The sequence below is a fragment of the Doryrhamphus excisus genome, linkage group LG16, assembly GCF_037039965.1.
Source record: "Doryrhamphus excisus strain RoL-2023G ecotype Guam linkage group LG16, RoL_Dexc_Guam_v1.1, whole genome shotgun sequence".
Taxonomy (NCBI): Eukaryota; Metazoa; Chordata; class Actinopteri; order Syngnathiformes; family Syngnathidae; genus Doryrhamphus; species Doryrhamphus excisus.
In genome coordinates, this window is record NC_136372.1 from 5991686 (window position 1) to 6013758 (window position 22073).

General features: G+C 38.2%; 1 protein-coding gene across 10 annotated transcripts in view; it reads left to right on the plus strand.

Annotated features, from left to right (window-relative positions):
- adgrl1a (adhesion G protein-coupled receptor L1a) overlaps positions 1-22073 on the plus strand; it is a 234461-nt gene that overhangs the window by 191652 nt on the left and 20736 nt on the right. For 5 of the 10 annotated variants that reach the window (XM_078797091.1, XM_078797090.1, XM_078797097.1 and 2 more), the window contains 10 exons: positions 173-380; positions 474-738; positions 5671-5998; positions 9278-9586; positions 12873-12976; positions 16454-16639; positions 16739-16777; positions 18580-18760; positions 20957-21079; positions 21675-21883. In XM_078797091.1, the coding sequence (XP_078653217.1) occupies positions 173-380; positions 474-738; positions 5671-5998; positions 9278-9586; positions 12873-12976; positions 16454-16639; positions 16739-16777; positions 18580-18760; positions 20957-21079; positions 21675-21883 (1952 nt within the window). The remainder of the gene's footprint in view (positions 1-172; positions 381-473; positions 739-5670; positions 5999-9277; positions 9587-12872; positions 12977-16453; positions 16640-16738; positions 16778-18579; positions 18761-20956; positions 21080-21674; positions 21884-22073) is intronic. The other 5 variants (XM_078797092.1, XM_078797094.1, XM_078797096.1 and 2 more) reach the window with 1 other exon arrangement.

The window sequence follows — 22073 nt, forward strand, 5'->3', positions numbered from 1 at the left end:
CATTTTTGTCGAATGATACAAAAGACGCTTTTTTTTAACTTCCTGTCCATCCATTTCTGTCTGTAGTCAGTGTCACTTCCTTGCCATCCTCCTTGTAGTTTAATATTTACCAAATCCGCCACCCCCCCCCCCCCCCCCCTCTGTTTTTCGACCTCCTTCTTGTGTTCCACAGTCTTTGTATGTCCGGGGACGCTGCTGCGGGTGCAGGCGCCCAGCTCTTTGCAGGAGGCGGAGCACCAAGCAGGGGCATGGTGCAAGGACCCGCTACAGTCCGGGGACCGCCTCTACGTCATGCCCTGGACCCCCTACCGCACCGACATGCTGTTCGAATACGCCTCCTGGGAAGATTTCAAACAGAATCGAGCCACCACGACGTACAAGTGAGCATCAAACAGCTTCTGTATCGATTTTAGTTCGAGACGGCGACGTCCCGCTGAGCCCGATGATCGGTTCGGTTTCTCACCTCTCCGCAGGTTGCCAAACAGAGTCGACGGCACGGGTTTCGTGGTATACGACGGCGCCGTCTTTTACAACAAGGAGCGCACGCGCAACATCGTGAAGTACGACCTTCGCACGCGCATCAAGAGCGGTGAAGCTATCATCACCAACGCCAACTATCACGACACGTCTCCATACCGCTGGGGCGGCAAGTCCGATATCGATCTCGCCGTGGATGAGAACGGCTTGTGGGTGATCTACGCCACCGAGTCCAACAACGGGCGACTGGTGGTCAGCCAGGTGAGCTGCGGGGATTAAACATGCAGGAGTGGATTAGGTTGGGAATCTCGTTTTAATAAAAGGCGGCAGGTTAAATGTCGGGGGTGAGATTACACGGAGCAATCACAGGGCAGGGAATTAGGGAAAAGTTCCAATATTTCTTTAATCTTGCTTTGTTGCATGCGAGCTGCACCGTTTTTTTTTTGTTTGTTTGTTTGTTTTTTTTTGTAAACCCATCAGTGTTTTGATTTGATCACGCAACTTCCTTTTAATCTTTGGCCTCACCTTCAAATTAAATTCTTACCTACGTTTCTAACGAAGCGGCACCACGGCAATAAGCCGTTACGTTAATCATCCAGGAATTGTTTGTTTTCTGCTGACTCGCTTTATTTGTCACGCTCATTCCGACGTTACATTATGCCTACGCACGCTCTTTGACGCTACATTAAGCACACTCGGCCCACAAGATACATACATATAGTTAGAATTTATGGGCAAATTTCATCAGCAGACATCAATTGCTGATTAATATTTAAACTTTACTACATGGATTGAAATTTGACCTTGTTTAGAGGTTAATGGTCATGCAGATTCATTTTTAAACGTTCAGGGGTTACGAAGCATCCGACTGATTTTGTTTAACGGTCGACAGTATTGCACAGGGGTGTCCAAAGTGCGGCCTGCAGCTGTTTTCTTACACAGCTAAACAGGAACATTTTGGGGAAAAAGTATAGTAATTTTGAGGAAAAAAAGGTCCCAATTTTACAGCAATAAAGTAAATAAATAAATAAACAAATAAATAAATAATAATAAATAAAGTAAAGAAAAAAGACCAAATTTTACAACAATAAAATAAAATAATAAATAAATAAAGTAAAGAAAAAAGTTAAAATATTTTGAAAATTATATTTTGTAAGCATGAAGTTGAAATGTTAAAGGGAAAAAATGGCTTTTTGTTCAATTTGAGAAACAATAACGATGCAACATTTGGAAAATTAGTTTGGAAGTTTCAACTTACTACGCAAAAATGACAAGAATTAAATCAAAATATTTGGGGATAAAGTCATAAATAAATAAAATGATAAATAAATAAAATAATAATAAATAAATAAATAAATAGAGTAAAGAAAAAAGTCGCAATTTTGCAACAATAAAGTTATAATATTTTGAAAAATATATTTTGTAAGCATGAAGTTGAAATGCTAAAGGGAAAAAATGGCTTTTTGTTCAATTTGAGAAACAATAACGATGCAACATTTGGAAAATTAGTTTGGAAGTTTCAACTTACTACGCAAAAATGACAAGAATGAAATCAAAATATTTGGGGATAAAGTCATAATAGCATGAGAAAATGTTTTTTTTCTCAAAAAAAGCATTTTTAAGATAGAAAAAAATTGGGAAAAAGTGTATTGTGAGGAGAAAAATGTGATATTAATAATACTATCTATGACCTATAACACAAGGCTTCAAATTGAGGCTGTTTTTTTTTATATATACTTTTACTATTATTATTTTTTTTATATTAAATATAACATGGGTTGGTTTTCAAAAATTAAAATATCAAAGTGGCCCCCACAGCCTTCGATTTTTCAGTATGCAGCCCTCGGTGGAGAAAGTTAGGGCACCCCATGCTTTAGCAGATAATAACACATTTTTTTAATGGTTGACCTCAAACATTTTTGGTATTTTGTGCTCAGTCAAAGCAAGAAGATTTTATCATCCAATTTGCATAATTGAGTGTGACGCATGTTAGAGACTGAAAAGTGAGCAAAAAAAAAAAAAAAAAACATGAAAAGCAAAACAAATATATTTCCAATAAGAAAGAACTTTCTTCTGTTGCTGTGTTTGTTGTTTGTGTTATGTCATAAAAAAGATGCTTTTAGATGAGGATTAATATGTGCTTTCAATAAGTGTCCAATAACATGAGAAAAAGTCACTGGATTTGTCCTTCTTTGCCTTTTTGCAAAAGTGTATCCAGGGGAGTGTGATTACTTGGTGTAAATATGGTGTGGGATAGAGTACAGCAGGTTACCCAGCATGCCTTGCGGTCTGTAGAGAAGTGTGTACACCCTTTACATTGATATCATTTGTAAGGTATGTGTTTCATCGGCCTTTGTTGTTATTGTGCTCTATATTTTCTAAGCATACAGCTGCAATATAGTCCCGTTATAATGTGTTTATGAGCAATCTATTTGCTATATCTTCTCCTTTAAGTATGTAGGGACTATTTTTAAGTACAAGAACAAAAACTCTTCTGATTTTGTAATGGTGAAAAAACGAGAGGGCCAGGATAGATGAGGTCAAAGGTTAAATGTGCCAGCATTCATTTGTATTCCTTTTCCTCAAGCTTTTAGATGTTTTTTTTGTTTGTTTTTTTAAAGCTCTTAAATATGTGAGTGCTACTCTTCACCTCTTTCAAATTCAAGCTTTTAGGGATTTTTGTTGTATGTGTTTTCTGGCCACAAGAAAGTCAAAGTCAAAAGTATTTTATATTCTCCTTCCAACCTCAAGCAGACTTCATAATATTCACATGCATCAGTCACACTTCATCTTATTTTGAGGTTTTTGTTTGTGGACTCTTGGAGGGAACCCACAGAACTCTTAAGAGTGGAGGGTTGAACTCTGCTAAACAAAACTCTCATGGTCGCTACATGACGTCATGTGCCTCTTTTTTCATAGTCCAGGGGCGCTATTATGCACCGTGAGAGTATGGCTGTGTTCGAAACCGCATACTTACCTACTACTCATAGTAACTCTTTGAGTATGCAGTGTGGGAGAAGTTCCCAGATGTGTACTGCATTCGCTAGAAATGTTGAGTATGTATCATCAGCTTACTACTCACACTCAAATTACCCAGGATGCAATGCAACGTGACCTCACCGTGAAAAAAAAATTGACTAAATACTGAGCAGCAGTATGGACCAAACGGCGGTGTCAAGCAGGATATATTGCGAGTTGGTTCACTTGTTGTTTTCAAAGTAAAAGCAGTGATTTATCACTATGGTTTTTTTTGTATGAGAAAAGTAAGGTGGTATTTTATTTTGTGAAAATAACCCGGAAACTAGCTTAAATTTTGCCGAATTCGCCCGAATGAAACGGTTGGTATTTGGACAAATAAATGGCATACTCGGGATCTGAATGGCCACTTTTTCGCTTGAATAAAAAAAAAATCTTAATAAAGTTATGTATTGAAGGAAATCTCGACCTCCCTTACTTCGAGGCGATCTCCTTCTAGGTGTCGAATTGAGGATATGGGCAGACTAAACAACCAAACCGGTATATGAAAACCAGAGTATTTATTCCTGATACAAACAATGTCTAATACAGATGTCCAGGCTGTATTGCATTCCCTGTATACCAGCAGTAAGTTGGGTCTTAGTACAGCGCAGCTGCAAAAAGCACCCTTTTGATTGTGCAAGACGTGGACCAATCAGCACGTGTAGTCGCCCTGGTTTCAGCATCACCGGCCCATCTCTGTCTTTCTTGTCAGCAAGGACGATGCCAGGATGTCTGGAACGTTCTGCCATTTCTTGTGCTGTAAACAAGCCATATCATACATACCAGATATGGTCATCACTCAAGTTTTCTTGTGTGTGTGTGTGTGTGTGTGTGTGGGGTGACAAGTTTGTCAGTACTTGTGAAACTATGTGTTCATATTTAACTGTGTTTAAGCTATACGCTGCATCGCGTACTAAAAAACATCTTGCTAAACTATGTACTTTATTTTAACTTTATTGTTAGCTAGCCAAAATATGAGCAAATACCTTCAGTATTTAAAGAGTTTAGAGCTAAAGTGAAATCATCTTCAGCCTGTCGATTTCATCTCGGGTAGGAGCACAATGCATTGTGGGTTATCATGTATGCTGTAGTGTAAATGCTTTGCATACTGTCTGATGGATTGGGTATGCGGTATGGAGTGTGGATAGTATGGGCATGGAAGTATGTTGTACGGTTTCGAACACAGCCACTATTAATTAATAGTAATGGTAATGGTTTTATTTCATTTGAACATGCATCAGGTTGCAATTGAATGCATCACATAATCAGTTCACAGTTCCACATGTCCAAAAGGAGTAGGAAGAAGCAAAGCTTATTAAATCCTACCCTTCCATCTGGTACCTTTACAATCAGTAACTGTTACATTTGTTCACTTCCTGCTTTCCTAATATAGTTTAAGTTTTTTATTTTTTTATTTTTTTTGGTTTTGGTTTTGGTTTAATTTTTTTTATTTTATTTTTACTACTTTTTTATTTTTCTTTATTTTTATTTGTACTCCGGTTTCCTCCCACATTCCAAAAACATACTATGTTAATTGGTAATGGTATTGGTTTAATTTCATTTGAACATGCATCAGATTACAATTGAATGCATCACATAATCAGTTCACAGTTCCACATGTCCAAAAGGAGTAGGAAGAAACAAAGCTTATTAAATCCTACCCCTCCATCTGGTACTTTTACAATCAGTAACTGTTACATTTGTTCACTTCCTGCTTTCCATAATACAGTTTAAGTTTTTTTTGTTTTGTTTTTTTTTATTTTATTTTTAAATTTTGTAATTGTTTGTCCCGTACCAAAGTACGAGGTGATATGACCATACATGACATACAATGACATAATAGGTACCATAGTAAGTGTCAATATAGTGATATGTATAGCACATCATGACTGGTTAACTGATTAACTAATTAATTAACTCGATTTACTAATAAATCTTAGCTTTCGCAACACCTTTTTGGTCGGTCCCCAGCCGTACGAGCATCCGTTTTTTTTATTCCGGGCCTTTTTCCAGGCACAATTTCAACTCATTTGCCTCAAATGTTGTTCCATGCCAGAATAAGAGCCCTATTGATTTTTCAATCCAAAATGCTTGACCCACGATGGATGTCGTTAACATCCTTAATAGCTATGACCTACATCACATTGACATTGTTTTTATGGCTCCGTCCTTCAGGTGAATCCCTACACACTTCGCTTCGAGGGCACCTGGGAGACCAGCTTCGACAAGCGAGTGGCATCCAACGCCTTCATGGCGTGCGGCGTGCTCTACGCCGTGCGCTCGGTCTACCAGGACGACGACAGCGAGGCGGGCGGGGACCTCCTGATGTATGCGTACAACACCAACCACGGCCGCGAGGAGCCCGTCAACATCGCTTTCCCAAACCCGTACCAGTACATCTCCTCCGTGGATTACAACCCCCGAGACAACCAGCTGTACGTGTGGAACAATTACAATGTGCTGCGTTACCCGCTGGAGTTCGGACCGCCGGACCCCACCACGGGTAGGAACATCTCATTTGTCACAGCGTAATAAAGTACAAATTAGCAAGATAAACCTCTTAGAGACCCGACATGGTCGTAAAAGCAATCTAGAAGTGATGGTGCACTATTAAAAGTTGACACTCCATATAAAAGGAATGCTCTTGACTGTGACTGCAAATTTTCGTAATGGAACGTAGCCCACATTTGCCTTCAGTTAAAATTTATTGGCGATATCCGAGCCACTTTTATTGGATCATTTTCCATTTTTTTTTTTTTTTTGATTTTGCTGAAAATTCTGTATTCCCGTTTGATGGTGCAGGTGTACCTAATGATGTGACCGGGTAGCGTCCCCTATTTAGTTGATGCCAGCAACTCCCCACTAAGCTTTTTCAAACAGACATCTGGCCGCATGCAAATCTGCAGCTGCTCTCTTCTTGCGTGTTGATAGGAAGCGAGTGCTCGCTGTGGTGGATAATGAAAAAGTCACGGCAAAGTGATAAAAGGGGGGAGGGAGGACGCGGCGGCGGCGTCTTGGCAGTCCATCAGGATAAGACGAAGAGGAAGGTTTTGGCGGCGCTGGAGCCACATGAAGGGGTCTTCTCTGGTTTGTGCCCCAGAGAGAGGCAGATGTGCCGATGGGCGGCTTGCGTTTGATCATTCAGGATTTTTGCAGTTGTGATGTGCCGGCTTTTATCTTCACATTAGGTCTTGTTGTTAGCGATGGCGACCGTACATTTGATCAATTATTTACTTGTGCCTGACTTGTGATGATGGTGACGCCTTCTTTCCCTCACCATCTACCCCCCCCGTCCCCCCCGCCGCCTGCGCTCTCAGGAGATGACGCTTTGAAGGGCTCCGAAAAGTATTTGTAACCCCAATTAGCGGTGGCCCCCACTTTCAAAAGCACTATTTTAAATTCTCTTTGCAACCTCGTCATTTTCACTTACATGATCCACATTTCATCTTGTTTTCAGCTTTTTGTTAGTGGAGTCTTGAATGGAATCCATGCCACTGTAATGTGGGAAGGAGGAAGTCTTTCACTTTCAATTTCTTGGTCGCTCCACAGCGTTGTGTGCCTCCAATTTTATGTTCCTGGGGAGCTATGTACCTTTAGATTGTATTTTTCTTTGTCTGCCTTTGCCTAATTTTGTCATTTCAATAGTATGCTCCAATGAATGAGTAATAGCGTTCCTTTGTGGTCGCTCCACAGCGTTGTGTGCCTCCAATTTTATGTTCCTGGGGAGCTATACACCTTTAGATTGTATTTTTCTTCATCTGCCTTTGCCTAATTTTGTCATTCCAATAATATGCTCAGATGAATGAGTATTAGCTTTCCTTTGTGGTCGCTCCACAGCATTGTGTGCGTTAATTTTTATTATCCTAAAAAAATAAAATTATATATGATCCTAAGAGCCTATTTTTAACTAATTTTTCCAAGTATAACTAACTATTACTATAACTATTATTTAGTATAATTAACTGTAAGTATATACTAACGAAGTATTAATCTACGACCTCGCTTCACAGCATTGTGTGCCTCCAATTTTATATTCCTGGGGAGCTATCCACCTTTAGATTGTATTTTTCTTCATCTGCCTCTGCCTAGATTTTGTCATTTCAATAATATGCTCCGATGAATGAGTATTAGAGTTCCTTTGTGGTCGCTCCACAGCATTGTGTGCGTTCATTTTTATTATCCTAAGATAATAAAATTATATTATATATTATCCCAAGAGCCTACTTTTAACACATTTTTCACCTGTGTCTAGATTTTCTAGATAATACTTTAGTTTTTGTGGTCCCTCCACAACATTGTGTGTTTCTATGTTCTATGTTGCACTAGAGCTACTTGGCTTAAGATACTGAATCTGTCTTTGCCTAGTTCTTGCAGTTTGTTAGCATTGTCTTGGTAATAGGATCAGAAGTATTAGTCTACGAGTTCGCTCCACAGCGTTGTGTGCCTCCAATTTTATGTTCCTGGGGAGTTAGTATGCACCTTCAGATTGTATTTTTCTTCGTCTGCCTCTACCTAGTATTTGTCATTTCAATAATATGCTCCGATGAATGAGTATTAGCGTTCCTTTGTGGTCGCTCCACAGCATTGTGTCTGTTCATTTTATTATCCTGATAGCTGCCAACTTTAACAAATGTTTCACTTTTGCCTAGATATTCTAGATAATACTTTATTTTTTGTGGTCCCTGTGTGCTTCTAAGTTCACGAGAGCTACTTCGCTTAAGAAACTGAGTCTGTCTTTGCCTAGTTCTTGCGATTTGTTAGCATTTTCTCAGAAGTATTAGTCTACGATCTCGCTCCACAGTGTTGTGTGCCTCCAACTGCATGTATATGCACCTTTAGATTGTATTTTTCCTTGTCTGCATTTGCCTAGATTTTGTCATTTCAATAATATGCTCCGATGAATGAGTATTAGCGTTCCTTTGTGGTCGCTCCACAGCATTGTGTGTGTTCATTTTTATTATCCTAAGAGTTGCCTACTTTTAGATGTATTTGGCTTATTTTACTAATTATTCACCTTTGCCTAGATTTCCTAGATAATACTGTAGTTTTTGTGGTCCCTCCACAGCATTGTGTGCTTCTATGTTCACTAGAGCTACTTGGCTTAAGATACTTAAGATAATACTTAAGTCTAGTTCTTGCAGTTTGTTAGCATTTTCTCGGTAATAGTATCGGAATTATCAGTCTACGATCTAACTTCACAGCATTGTGTGCCTACATTTTTCTCTCCCAATGAATTATGCGCCTTCATATTTCTTCTTTTTTGTCCACATCCGCCAGCCTCACCGGTTCTTGTCATTTCTCAGCATTTTCTCAATAATGATCTCGAACAAGTCTTTGTGTTCCGTCCACCTTCTTAGTCAATCCACAGTGTTGTGTGTGTCCATGTTTATTTTCCTGGGAGCTACTTGTTTTCAGAGTCTTTTTCTACCTAGTCTGCTTTTTCTTAGTTCTTGCAGTTTCTTCAAATGTTGTCAACATCGGGTGAATAAGTCTATGATCTCGCTCCACAGTGTTGTGTGTTTATGTTCCTAGGAAGTACTTGTTTTCCTGAGTCGGCCTTTTTCCTACTTCTTGCAATTTCTCCACATTTCCTTTATAATAGTATTAGATGAATGAATATATGCTCTCTATGCTCTCGCTCCACAGTGTTGTGTGTCCATGTTTATGTTCCTAGGAGCTATGTATGTGCCTTCAGATTTTCTATGCATTTTTGTGCGTACTTAGATTTCACAAAATGTACTGTATGTTCGCTTTTAAGGCATTGTTGTTTATTTTTCCTCAGGTCCTCTGACCACCACTCAAGTGACCACCACTGTCCCGGCCCGACCCTTCACCTCCAGCGCCAGCCCCTCAACTGCCCGCCCCGTGGCCCCCACGCTGCGCCCTGTCGGCTCTGTCAACAACAACAACCACCACCACCCCCCTGGCCCCGACCTACGGGCCATCACAGCAACCGTGCCTGTCACTCGCTGGACGCCTCAGTCCTCACAGGGCCCCCATGTTTGTGAGACTAAGCTGGTGCGTGGCGTCCAGTGGCCTACCACTATGAGAGGGGAGACGGTGGACCGGCCTTGTCCCAAAGGATCTCTTGGTAAGCAGAACCGTTTTCTCTGTTGTTGTTTTTTTTGGGTTTTTATAACGTAATGGTAATGGTTTTATTTCATTTGAACATGCATCAGATTACAATTGAATGCATCACATAATCAGTTCACAGTTCCACATGTCCAAAAGGAGTAGGAAGAAGCAAAGCTTATTAAATCCTACCCCTCCATCTGGTACTTTTACAATCAGTAACTGTTACATTTGTTCACTTCCTGCTTTCCTAATATAGTTTAAGTTTTTTTTTGTTTTTTTTTTTTTGTCACGTACCAAAGTACGAGGTGATATGACCATCCAATGACATAATGGGTACCATAGTAAGTGTCAATATAGTGATATGTATAGCACATCATGACTGGTTCAAGACTCTTCATCCTTGTATTTAGCAAACATCAACTGCTTGTATTGTTTCTTGAATTGGCTCATCGTTGTGCATTGTTTGAGGGTCTTACTCAATCCATTCCATGGTTTGATTCCACATACTGAAATGCTATGGCTTTTTAACGTAGTCCTAGCATATAAGTGTTTCAAATGTAGTTCTTCCCTGAGATCATATTTCTCCTCTCTTGTAGAGAAGTATTGGATGACATTTTTAGCTAATTGGTTATTTTTAGCCTTATGCGTTATTTTAGCTGTTTGAAGATGAAGATGATGTCAGCAAGTTGAAGTATTTGTGATTTTAGAAATAAGGAGTTAGTATGTTCTCTGTAGGCGGCATTATGAATTATCCTTACTGACCTTTTTTGCAGTACATTTAGCGAGTGAAGATTGCTTTTATAGTTATTAGCCCATATTTCCACACAATAAGTAAGATATGGTAGAACCAGAGAGAGTCAAGTACAAGAGGTACTGTGAAGTCACCTTTATGGTCATTCCACAGTGTTGTGTGCTGTCATAATATTCTTGATATCAACGTACCATCAGATTCGTTCTAATGCGTCCCCCCTCTGCCAAGGTCCTGCTATTTCTCTGCATTTCCTCAATAATATTCTCCAATGTAGTCACTCCACAATGTTGTGTGCCTCAATTGTAATGTTGTTGTGCCATCAGATTGGTTCTACTGGGTCTGCCCTTGCTAACATCCTGCTCTATCTATACATTTTCTTAATAATAATCTCAGATAAAGGAGTCCCCGTGTTCAGGTTACCTTTGTGGTCGCTTCACAACGTTGTTCACACTCATAGTCATCAATTAACCTGGAATGTGGGAGTACTGGAGTACCTGGAAAAAAAAAACATGCACGCACGGGGAGAACATACAAACTCCACACAGACATACCCAACAGAGATTTGAACCCAGATCTCATGACTATGTGACCAACATGCTAACCACTAATCCACCCCACAGCTCTTGGATATTTCTGTACCCTAAATTTCCATGTTGGTGGATGAAAAATATCAAGTCTTTGGTCTTCGTCCTGGAGGACTTCATGATGGAAACTGCTCTTCCACAAATGAAAGGTTCATCGCCCGCGGAAAGCGAGCTGATTGAAAGTAGCGAATAATGAAATGAAAAGCCGAAGCAACACAAGCTTAATTTCTTTTCATTTATTTATATTTTTTTGCTACCTTTTATTCTCCGTAACATGCATCCAGCTAGCTGCTCTTTCTTCCTGCCTTTTGCTGTTTGTGCCTGTTCTCTCCACGGGAATACATGAGGGTTACATTAGCGGCGCTAAATTAGCTCTCAAAGAGTGGAGGGTGTTTAAATGCAACGCCTCACTTTCTCTGATCCGTCTGCTTGCTTATGTTGTCTTTGTACTCCTTTTCTCGGCTTTATTTTCCCTCGCCGCCCGCCGTGTGTTATTATTTGTGTTAGCAGGAGCATCGTCAGCGTACGGACTCGTCTCTGGGCTGATCCCAGAGCAGTGTCCTCTACGTGAACCCGCTCCACTAAATGCAACACGCTGGCTGCAAATGACAGCCAGCGTGTGGAAGTCGTTCCCCCTTCGGGTGCTTTTATGTGACAGGGAGGGGACACCATGTGTGATGTCTTTTTTTTCTGTGCCAAGTACAGTACTACATTTTGTGGCTGGCGTTCATATGTGACTTTTTGAATTCTTGCCTTATTTTTTATATGCTGTGGAAGTTTTGTTTTTTTTTTCCCCAATGCTGTTGTCTCCATCCAACCTCCCCACTTCCTGCATTATTTAGTCTTTATCAGCCAAGCAAACATATTCTGGTGTTAAAATGGATTCGGCATGCCTTGTTTATCATGAGGCAAGCAAAATAATAAATTGCAGTTTTATTCATTGATAAAAACAATATTTTTATACTAAGCTACTCCTGGCCCATTGATTTTTTAATTGATCACAAAGCTAGTAGAATATTTTTCCCCTTCTATAAAATTTAAAATATAAACGATTTATTCAAAATACTTTATAAATGTGGGAAACTGTTTTATGTATGTTTATATATAGTATATGTTTTTTTCATATATATATTTTTTTCATATATATATTTTCATATAGATATTTTTTAATATATATTATATATAAACATACATTTATAATGTATTTTGAATAAAAATAATTGTTTATATTTGTTAATTATTGTTATATATTGTTTAATTGTTTATATTTGCAATTTTATACAAGAAAAGGGGAAACTATTATACTAGCTTTGTGTGTATATATATTTTTTCATATATATTTTTTTCATATATATATTATATATTATATATAAACATATAAAAAACAGTTTCCCACATTTAGAATGTATTTTGAATAAAAATAATTGTTTATATTAGCAATTTTATACAAGAAAAGAGGAAAATATTTTACTACCTTTGTGTGTGTGTATATATATATTATAATATATATATAATACATTATATATATAAAATATAATATACGTATATATAATACATTATATACGTATATAAAATATAATATACGTATATATAATACATTATAATGCATTTAAAATAAAGATTTTGAATGGAAATATGAGTGCATATATCATGGATATATATAGATATATATATATTGTGAAAATTATATTCAATATTAAAAAAAATTTAACTGATTTTTTAATATTGAATACAATTTTCATATATTATAGATTTTTTTGTAGATTCATATACTGTATTTGGAGTACATGATTGTCTGTTGTTCTTACCGTCATTAGTGTAACCAATGTTGTGCTAAAATGTATTTATTCTAGAACCAAATGTCTAAATTGGTTCATACGCTTCATAAGTTTCATTCTTTGGAATGAGTGTCATTCCATACCAAGTTTAATTGCACACACTTAATTTTCCGTTGTTCTGCTCCCCAGGCATCGCTTCCTTCCAGTGTTTGGCCGAGCAGGTCATATGGAACCCGCGTGGTCCTGACCTCAGCAACTGCACCTCCCCGTGGGTCAACCAGGTGGCCCAGAAGGTGAGACCCCGGAGCCGCTCCGCCTGGCCTGCGGGCCCGGGGCCCGTGCCCCCGTGGCCCTAGACACTGCCCCCACAATGCATCATACATTTACATATCCCCACGGCTTGGCCTGATTAATATACAATTTAAATGGACCGTCATTAGGATCCATCTGCTCTTTCTAGCTAATTACTGCTTTTTTATAACCATGTGAAGTTATGTTAGCTTCTCAAAACCTGTTGTAATATATATATATATATATATATATATATATATATATATCTTCATATATCACTTTAAACAAGTCAAACTTTCAACATGAATTCAGCCTGAAATTAACCGCTTATCCTCACAAGGGTCTTGGGGGTGCTGGAGTCTATCCCACCTGGCGAGAGGCAGGGTACACCCTGGACTGGTCGCCAGCCAATCACAGGGCACATATAGACAAACAACCATTCACACTCACATTCATACCTATGGACAATTTGGAGTCGCTAATTAACCTAGCATGTTTTTGGAATGTGGGAGGAAACCGGAGAAAACATGCAAACTCCACACAGAGATGGTGGAATTGAACTCGGGTCTCCTCGCTGTGAGGCCTGCATGCTAACCACTCGTCCGCCGTGCAGCCCTTTTTGTTAGCAAACAATAATTCATTCATTCATTTTCTACCGCTTTTCCTCACAAGGGTCGCGGGGGTGCTGGAGCCTATCCCAGCTGTCTTGGGGCAATAGGCGGGGTACACCCTGGACTGGTGGCCAGCCAATCACAGGGCACATATAGACAAACAACCATTCACACTCACATTCATACCTATGGACAATTTGGAGTCGCCAATTAACCTAGCATGTTTTTGGAATGTGGGAGGAAACCGGAGTACCCGGAGAAAACCCACACATGCACGGGGAGAACATGCAAACTCCACACAGAGATGGGCTTGATCTCGGGTCTCGGTCTCCTAGCTGTGAGGCCTGCGTGCTAACCACTCGATAATTTCCATAAAATATTAAATATTTGCCTATTGAGATGGGTTAATAATTGGCAGAACATTGATTTTCATGCATTTTTTTTTTCAAAGAAAAACATTTCACACATGCTAGGCTAATTAGCGACTCCAAATTGTCCATAGGTATGAATGTGAGTGTGAATGGTTGTTTGTCTATATGTGCCCTGTGATTGGCTGGCGACCAGTCCAGGGTGTACCCCGCCTCTCGCCCATAGACGGCTAAATTATTTTGAAAATGAATATCCTCCAACCAGTTTAACCTACATTCATTCAGCACTGGGTTGAAAACAAAAGAAGAAACCGAATGTCCCGAAAGACTCTAAAAAGTTAGCAAAGTATTTCTCTCTCTCAGGCGTTAATTTAGGCGACTGTATTAGCGGCGGCATTTTTTTGCGCGTCCTTCCACAAGCTGCCGAAGCCTCGCAGTGAAATATATCACGGTGTGAATAATCCATTACACCTCCTGCTTTTGGCAAAAATCGATGGCGGCAGGCAAAGCAGCACTTCGCTCAGGCTGTGATTTGTGAAGTGCGGCGGGCAGACTTCACAGTGTGTTCTACAAGGTTTGTTTACAAGACCGGCTGAGATGAAAAGGTCTGGGGTACTTGGTACAGACGCACGACGTTGTTTCTTTGACTCGCTTAGGAACAGCTGCTTGTTTCAACTCCACTATGTAAATACTCGAGGTGTAACAGGATGTCACAATCACAGTTTGGTGCGGATTTTTTTGCTTTAAGGTCACAGTTTGGAGAATTTTTGGTCAAAATAAGGAGAACAAAATGCAGAAGAAACTACTTAAGACTTGTAGAAACAGCTTTAATGATTTGCAAAAGGTTTTACAAGCTATGACTTCTTGTTAGCGCTATCGCTAGCCATTAATCCAAAAGTATTTGTTTACGACAGGATGGTGCAAACTTTTTGGCACATACTGAAAAATGAAAGGATACCAGGGTTACTTATATATATTTTATCAAGCAACACATGTAGATATGCTAACAATTTATATGTATTCGATGGAAAAACTCAGCTTTGTGTGAGCATTTTATTAGCATCAACATCTTTGTTTTTTGTTTTTATTTTTTTTATTTTTTTCCCCAATATAATTTTTTTTCCCTTTTCCTCCTAATATTATGACTTTATTGCCACAATATTCTAACTTTTTTTTTTCCTCTTCTCAATTTCCTGATTGTGTGGCCTACATGCTAACCACTCACAACATGACGGCTGTTTTGTTGTAATATTTTGACTTTATTTGGGTAAACTTGTTAGCGCTATCGCTAGCCATTAATCCAAAAGTATTTGTTTACGACAGGATGGTGCAAACTTTTTGGCACATAGTGAAAAATGAAAGGATACCAGGGTTACTTATATATATTTTATCAAGCAACACATGTAGATATGCTAACAATTTATATCCATTCAAAGAAAAAACTCAGCTTTGTGAGAGCATTTTATTAGCATCAACGTTTTTTGAATTTTTTTTCCCCCAATATTTACATTTTTTTTGTTTGTTTTAGGATTTTTTCCCCCCAATATTTAAATTTTCCTCCTAATATTATGATTTTATTGCCACAATATTCTAACTTTTTTTTCCCTCTTCTCAATTTCCTGATTGTGTGGCCTACATGCTAGCTGCACATATCAAGCAACACATGTAGATATGCTAACAATTTATATATATTCAATAGAAAAACTCAGCTTTGTGAGAGCATTTTATTAGCATCAACGTCTTTGGGGTTTTTTTTGTTTGTTTTTTTAATTTTTTTCCCAAAAATGTAAAAAAAAATTTATTTGTTTGTTTTTGGATTTTTTTTCCCCCAATATTTAAATTTTCCTCCTAATATTATGACTTTATTTCCACAATATTAAATATAAAAATTTGTTTTTTTCCTCTTCTCAATCTCTTGATTGTGTGGCCTACATGCTAACCACTCAACCACCGTGTGGCTAACATGGCAGCAGTTTTGTTGTAATATTTTGACTTTATTTGGGTTAACTTACTGCTGATGTTTATATTTTTGCTGTATTTTCGGACACCATTGCTTTACGGTGAAGATCAGGGGTGGGCAAATATTTTGACTCAGAACATATATTTAACACACACACGGTATTTTATGTTTATAATTTTCCTTGAATTATTTGTCTAATTTTATCTGTAAAAGTTATACTATCAGCTGTATGTTGTCATGTTCTTTTTTCAGGAGCACTTTAAACATCAGACCACATCAAACTATGTAATTTAATTTTACAGTTTTGTTATTTTTTTGTTTTGTTTTTTTACTAAATAAGACGTCAAACTTGCAAGTCATGTTTCCAGTTTGTATGTTAAAATTTTAAATACTTAAGAAAGCAACTAGCGGGCCAGATTCAAACGCTTGGTGTTCCGCATGTGGCCCCCGGGCCGTAGTTTGCCCACCCCTAGTGTAGCGTCAAAAGTATGGTAAGTATCCAACCCCAGTCACCCAGTGTTTCCATGTGCCACCGTCCAGATAAAGAGCGGCGAGAACGCTGCCAACATCGCCATCGAGCTAGCCAATCACACGCGAGGGCGGATCCAGGCGGGGGACATCAGCTCATCGGTGCGACTGATTGAGCAACTGCTGGACATCCTGGACGCTCAGCTCCAGTCCCTCAGGCCCGGGAACAAGGAGTCAGCAGCACGCAACTACAACAAGGTAGACCAGGATGCACGCACTCCTCCACCAGGGACGTGCATTGATTGGTTTATTTTTGTTTTTTTCTCTTTTAATCCCCTGTCATTTTTTTGTCTGCAGTTCCAGAAGCGAGAGCGGACCTGTCGGGCCTACATCCAGGTACATTTTCTCTTTGGATCTGCCAGTTTTACAGTAAATGCCTGGGAGATTTGGGAGAACTGGAGGGATGTAAATCCTCAGGGAAGGATTTTTCTTTTTTTAATACTTGTCAACATAGAATTTGTAGCTTGTGATCGATAACACACCTCACAATCAATGGTCCATTGCCAAGATTTTTTCTTTTTTCAGTGTGCAGGTCCCAGTTTTTAATGTGAAACACAAGAACACCAAGAACTCCATTAGCTTCCCCACAATTGAATATTCCTACTCCTGTACTTAGTCGCTATAGTCCGCTATTAGCCTTGTTTTTAGCTCTGAATGAATGTATGGATATTTTATTTTAATGCATTGTTTACTCAGTTTTTTACTCAACTCAACTTTTTCACTGTAAAGCGTCTTTGAGTACTCTGAAAAGCGCTATGCAAATAAAATTTATTATTATTATTAGTCTGTCACTATATGTTTTTGGGGTGGCCAAACTGTGGCCCGGGGGGAAATATGAGGCCTGCAACTTGTCTGTTATTGGCCTACAGCACTTTGTAGAAATACGATTAAACCTAAAAATGGGGAAAAGACAGCATAAAGGCCAAAAGAAGCTGAAATGTTCATACTAATAACTAATAATACAACAAACATATGCTTGTCTTTTTTTATGCCTTTTTACAATTTTTTTTTAAATACATAAAAATGTCAAATTCCCCCCCAATTCCCCACCCCACATCATTTGATTTTCAGTATGAGTTTGGACATCCCTGTTCTAAACTTAAAAAAGAAAATAATAAGAATAAAGTAAAATATTGTAAAAATATTTACTAATCATTTAATCATTTTTGCTCATCATTTTTTTTTATAAATAAGCAGTTTTTTATCATAAGAGGGGAGGTACAAAATTATTTTAAAAAATCATTAGAAAATATATACAGTCCTATAAATTTTTTATTTAATTTTTTACTTAAAACAATATATTGTAAAAGTTTTATATTGTCTGATGACAGACAAACATGCTATCTCCTTAACAGCAATGCATTAGAAAAAAAATAGTCAAATGAGATACATTATGGTGCTCTACATCCATACCATTTCTACTTCTCCCTTCGGCAAAGACATTATGTGCAATTGCCTCAAATACTGTTTTTATTTTTCTGCTTGCTGACAGCCGTGCTTTTCATACAGGAGATACATACTTTTAAAACATCATGCACGTATTTATCAAAGCTTTGACTGTAATTTCCCACACTGCTTTGCCTCATTGTGTTGCACGATAAAGACAAAATGCAATATGTCTGCTTCTGGGAAAACCTAATTTGACGTTAGTATGAAGCGGTTTGTGTTACCAGGCTTTTTGCTTTTTCAATATTTCTGCAATATCTGTGTTTCTCAGAAAGCTGTAAGGTAATATCATGAAAAGACCTGCTGTATCTGTGTATGTGTGTGTGTGTGTGTGTGTTTGTAATGATGAAATGTGGCTTTCTGCAGCGTGTCCTGACCTTTCTTCAGCACACTGTAATATAACACTGATCTCCTGTTGCAAGAAGAATGGACTGCACAGACCGACCGCTGTGTAACATGTAACTGCGACGCTATTTTTTTTTTAACACCAAACAATAACAACATGAGCCTCTGCGGCGGCCATGGGAGCCAATTTCACGAGCAGGAAAAAGCTTAGCCGTCGTGTGAAAGAGAATGACACGATTCAACCAACTGCCATTAGATAAAAATTTAAGTGTGAAATCAAATGTGTAATACGGCTGTCATACTGCTAATAATACACTACATAAATATACTCCCCCTGCTGGTGACAGGCGGTGGTGCAGACGGTGGACAACCTACTTCGTCCCGAGGCCCTGGACTCCTGGCAGGACATGAACAGCACAGAGCAGGCCCACATCGCCACCATGTTGGTGGACATCCTGGAGAAAGGAGCCTTCCTCCTGGCCAACAACATGTATGGCAGTCGCTTCTCTGACCGAGCGCCCAACATCGGTAAGATTGCCACCACTTTGTCACTCGCAAGCATCCGAGGAAACATGTAATGGAATCCTACATGAGCGTGAATAATTGGAACCTGGCCCTTTAAGTGTCAATGTAATAGTAATAAAAACGTCTTCCATTGTAAACAATAGGGGGGTTTATTATTACTTCCATGGGGATGAATCAATATGAAGGTTCAAAATTTGTATTTTAATTTATTTATAATTTACTTTTTTCCTTCAATCATTTGAAAAAGCCGACTTTTTTCCTGGTATTGTTTTATAATAATTTTACGATGGTTCTCTTAATATTATGCTTTTAAAAATGTTTTATGTGTGTAACACTCTTCTCTCAAACATTATTTAATGTAACAAAATTATAAAAATAACAATACAAATTCAAATATTATTAATATATTAATATCGTAGTAATAAAATACTACTTTATTTTCATAAAAGGTGACATTTTAAATTTTTTGGGGGAGGTGACTATTTTTTTTCTAGTAATTTCACAACCTTTAGTATCCGATATATATTATTTATATTATAATATATATATTATATATATTATAATATTAATAGAGGGCGGCACGGTGGTCTAGGCGCAGACCTCACAGCTAGGAGACCAGGGTTCAATCCCACCCTCGGGCATCTCTGTGTGGAATTTGCATGTTCTCCCCATGCATGCGTGGGTTTTCTCCGGGTACTCCGGTTTCCTCCCACATTCCAAAAACATGCTAGGTTAATTGGCGACTCCAAATTGTCCATAGGTATGAATGTGAGTGTGAATGGTTGTTTGTCTATATCTGCCCTGTGATTGGCTGGCCACCAGTCCAGGGTGTACCCCGCCTTACGCCCGAAGACAGCTGGGATAGGCTCCAGCACCCCCCTCGTGAGGAAAAGCGGTAGAAAATGAATGAATGAATGAATATATAAATATATATAATTTTTGTTAATATATATAATTTCTTTATAATACAATAATTTCCCTCAATCATTTAAAAAACAGTATTTATCATTTGGAAAAAGACTACTTTTTCCCGGTACTGTTTTACAATTATTTTACAATGGTTCTCATAATATTATGCTTTTTAAAAAAATGTTATGTGTGCAACACTGTTCTCTCAAACTTTATTTTATGTAACAAAATTATAAAAATAACAATACAATCAAATCAGTATCAATATATGAATATTATTGCAATAAAATACTACTTTATTTTCATAAAAATTTTCACATTTTTCATTATTTCTTGGGAGGTGACTATTTTATTCTAGTAATTTTTAGAAAGTAAGTATTCTAGTAAGTATTCTATATATATCATATATATTATCATAAAAATATAATCATATATAATGTCTAATTATAATAATAAAATTAATAAAAATAATATCAAAAAATAATAATTACAATAAAAAATTAATTATAAAAAATGTATTTCGCTCAATCATTTGAAAAACGACTTTTTTCCCGGTATTGTTTTCCAATTATTTTATCATAGTTCTCATAATATTATGCTTTTTAAAAATGTTTTATGTGTGCAACATTTTTCATACATTTTTTAATCATTAATATATATAATTTTACAACCTTTACAAATATTGTATATATTGTATAAGTGTTTTAATTCCTTGTTTAGTATTAGTCTAAGTCGAAACTAAAACTAACTACACCTAAATTAATACCTACGTCTGTCAGTCACATTGTATGCAAAAAACGTGAAGGACATGTGAAATGCAGTAACAAATAGATTAAATAGGATTTAATAGTATTCTGAGCATTTTACCATGTCTATATTTACTTCCACGGTGATGGCTTTCCTTTTCTTTGATGCACTAGCATAAGAAAAAACATAAAGAAGGGCAAAAAGTTAACAAAAGAAAGAACAAAAGTGTTGTTGTCCTTCCTCTGTGTAGCTATGCTCGCCTGTGTATTATTTTGTTGGGTGTTTTTTTGTTCTTTTGTACAGTACTAATAATTTATGGGAGTGCACCATAACATTAAATTATCCATGAAAATACAAGGACAACTGGCCTGATTTGCCTTTTGTGGTGTAACTTAGATGTTTAGTGCTGGAACAAACCCCAAAAAAAGAGTTTTGTGGTGCAAAACAAAAGAACTGGAAGGTGGAAGGAATAATAAGAAATGTATTATATCTTATGAGTAATAATAATAATAATGATGTTGTGTACTTTATTCCTGCCTGCAGATCTGGAGGTCCACGTCCTGAACACGGAGATGGACCTGCAGGACTTGTCCTTCCCGCTCAACTACGGCAACGACAGCACCATCCATCTGTCGGCGTCCACCATCAAACAGTACAGTCGTAACGGTCAGCACCCTCCAACTACTTCTATTCCGGGGTCCATTTGCATTTTTATGCAGGCAGAAAGCAATATGCAAAGTTAGTGCGTGGTAATAGTTGTCTAATCAGATTAACAAAAGCGCTGAGACAATTTCTTTTTTTTTTTTTTTTTTTTTCTCCTTTCCTTGATGGTTTCTTAACAGCAGTCTTAATAGAATAGCCGGGCAGGCATGTAGATCACAATCTCCTCCTCTTGGGTGCCATCCCCCCTCTCCCCCTCTCTTCCAATCTCTGTTTTCTGTCTCGGCGCGGCTCTGCGGCGGGAACGAGATTAGAATGATTGAAACAAACGCACATGAAATATTCATATGGAATAATAAGAGATGTGCGAATGCTTGAGGGATGAATGTTCCATTGCCCTCCACATTAAATCTGGCTCTCCGCCGCCCATCCAAATGAAACGCTCCTTACCATCATTCTAACCTTCACTGACTCCCTCTCTTTGTCTCGCCCCGTCACTCCCCACCCTCCAAATCTGTCATTCTTCCCGCCATTACCATATTACATCCCCGTTTGTTGGTTACCCCCTTCCCCTTTTTAAATGTCTTTCTGCCGCTCACAGGGCAAGTGAAGGTGGTCTTCATCTTGTACAAGCACCTCGGGTCCTTCCTGTCCACCGAGAACGCCACCGTCAAGATGGACTTGCAGTCTGGCCACGGTCGGAAGCGCCTGGCCGTCAATTCCCACGTGATCTCCGCCTCTATTAACAAAGAATCCAGCCGTGTGTTCCTCACTGAGCCGGTGGTCTTCACGCTCAGACATCTCCAAGTGGTGCGAGGCCTTGCTCCACATGTCCACGTTAAAGTAGACACACAGAACGACAACACTCATCAGATGATGTCATATTTTGGCAGTATTGTCACGTATGAGATAGACAATATCTTTAAATGTCACATGGCTGCTGCTGCTGCATTCAATGAAATCAGCACATAAAGTTAAAAACTAAATTAAACAAAAACAA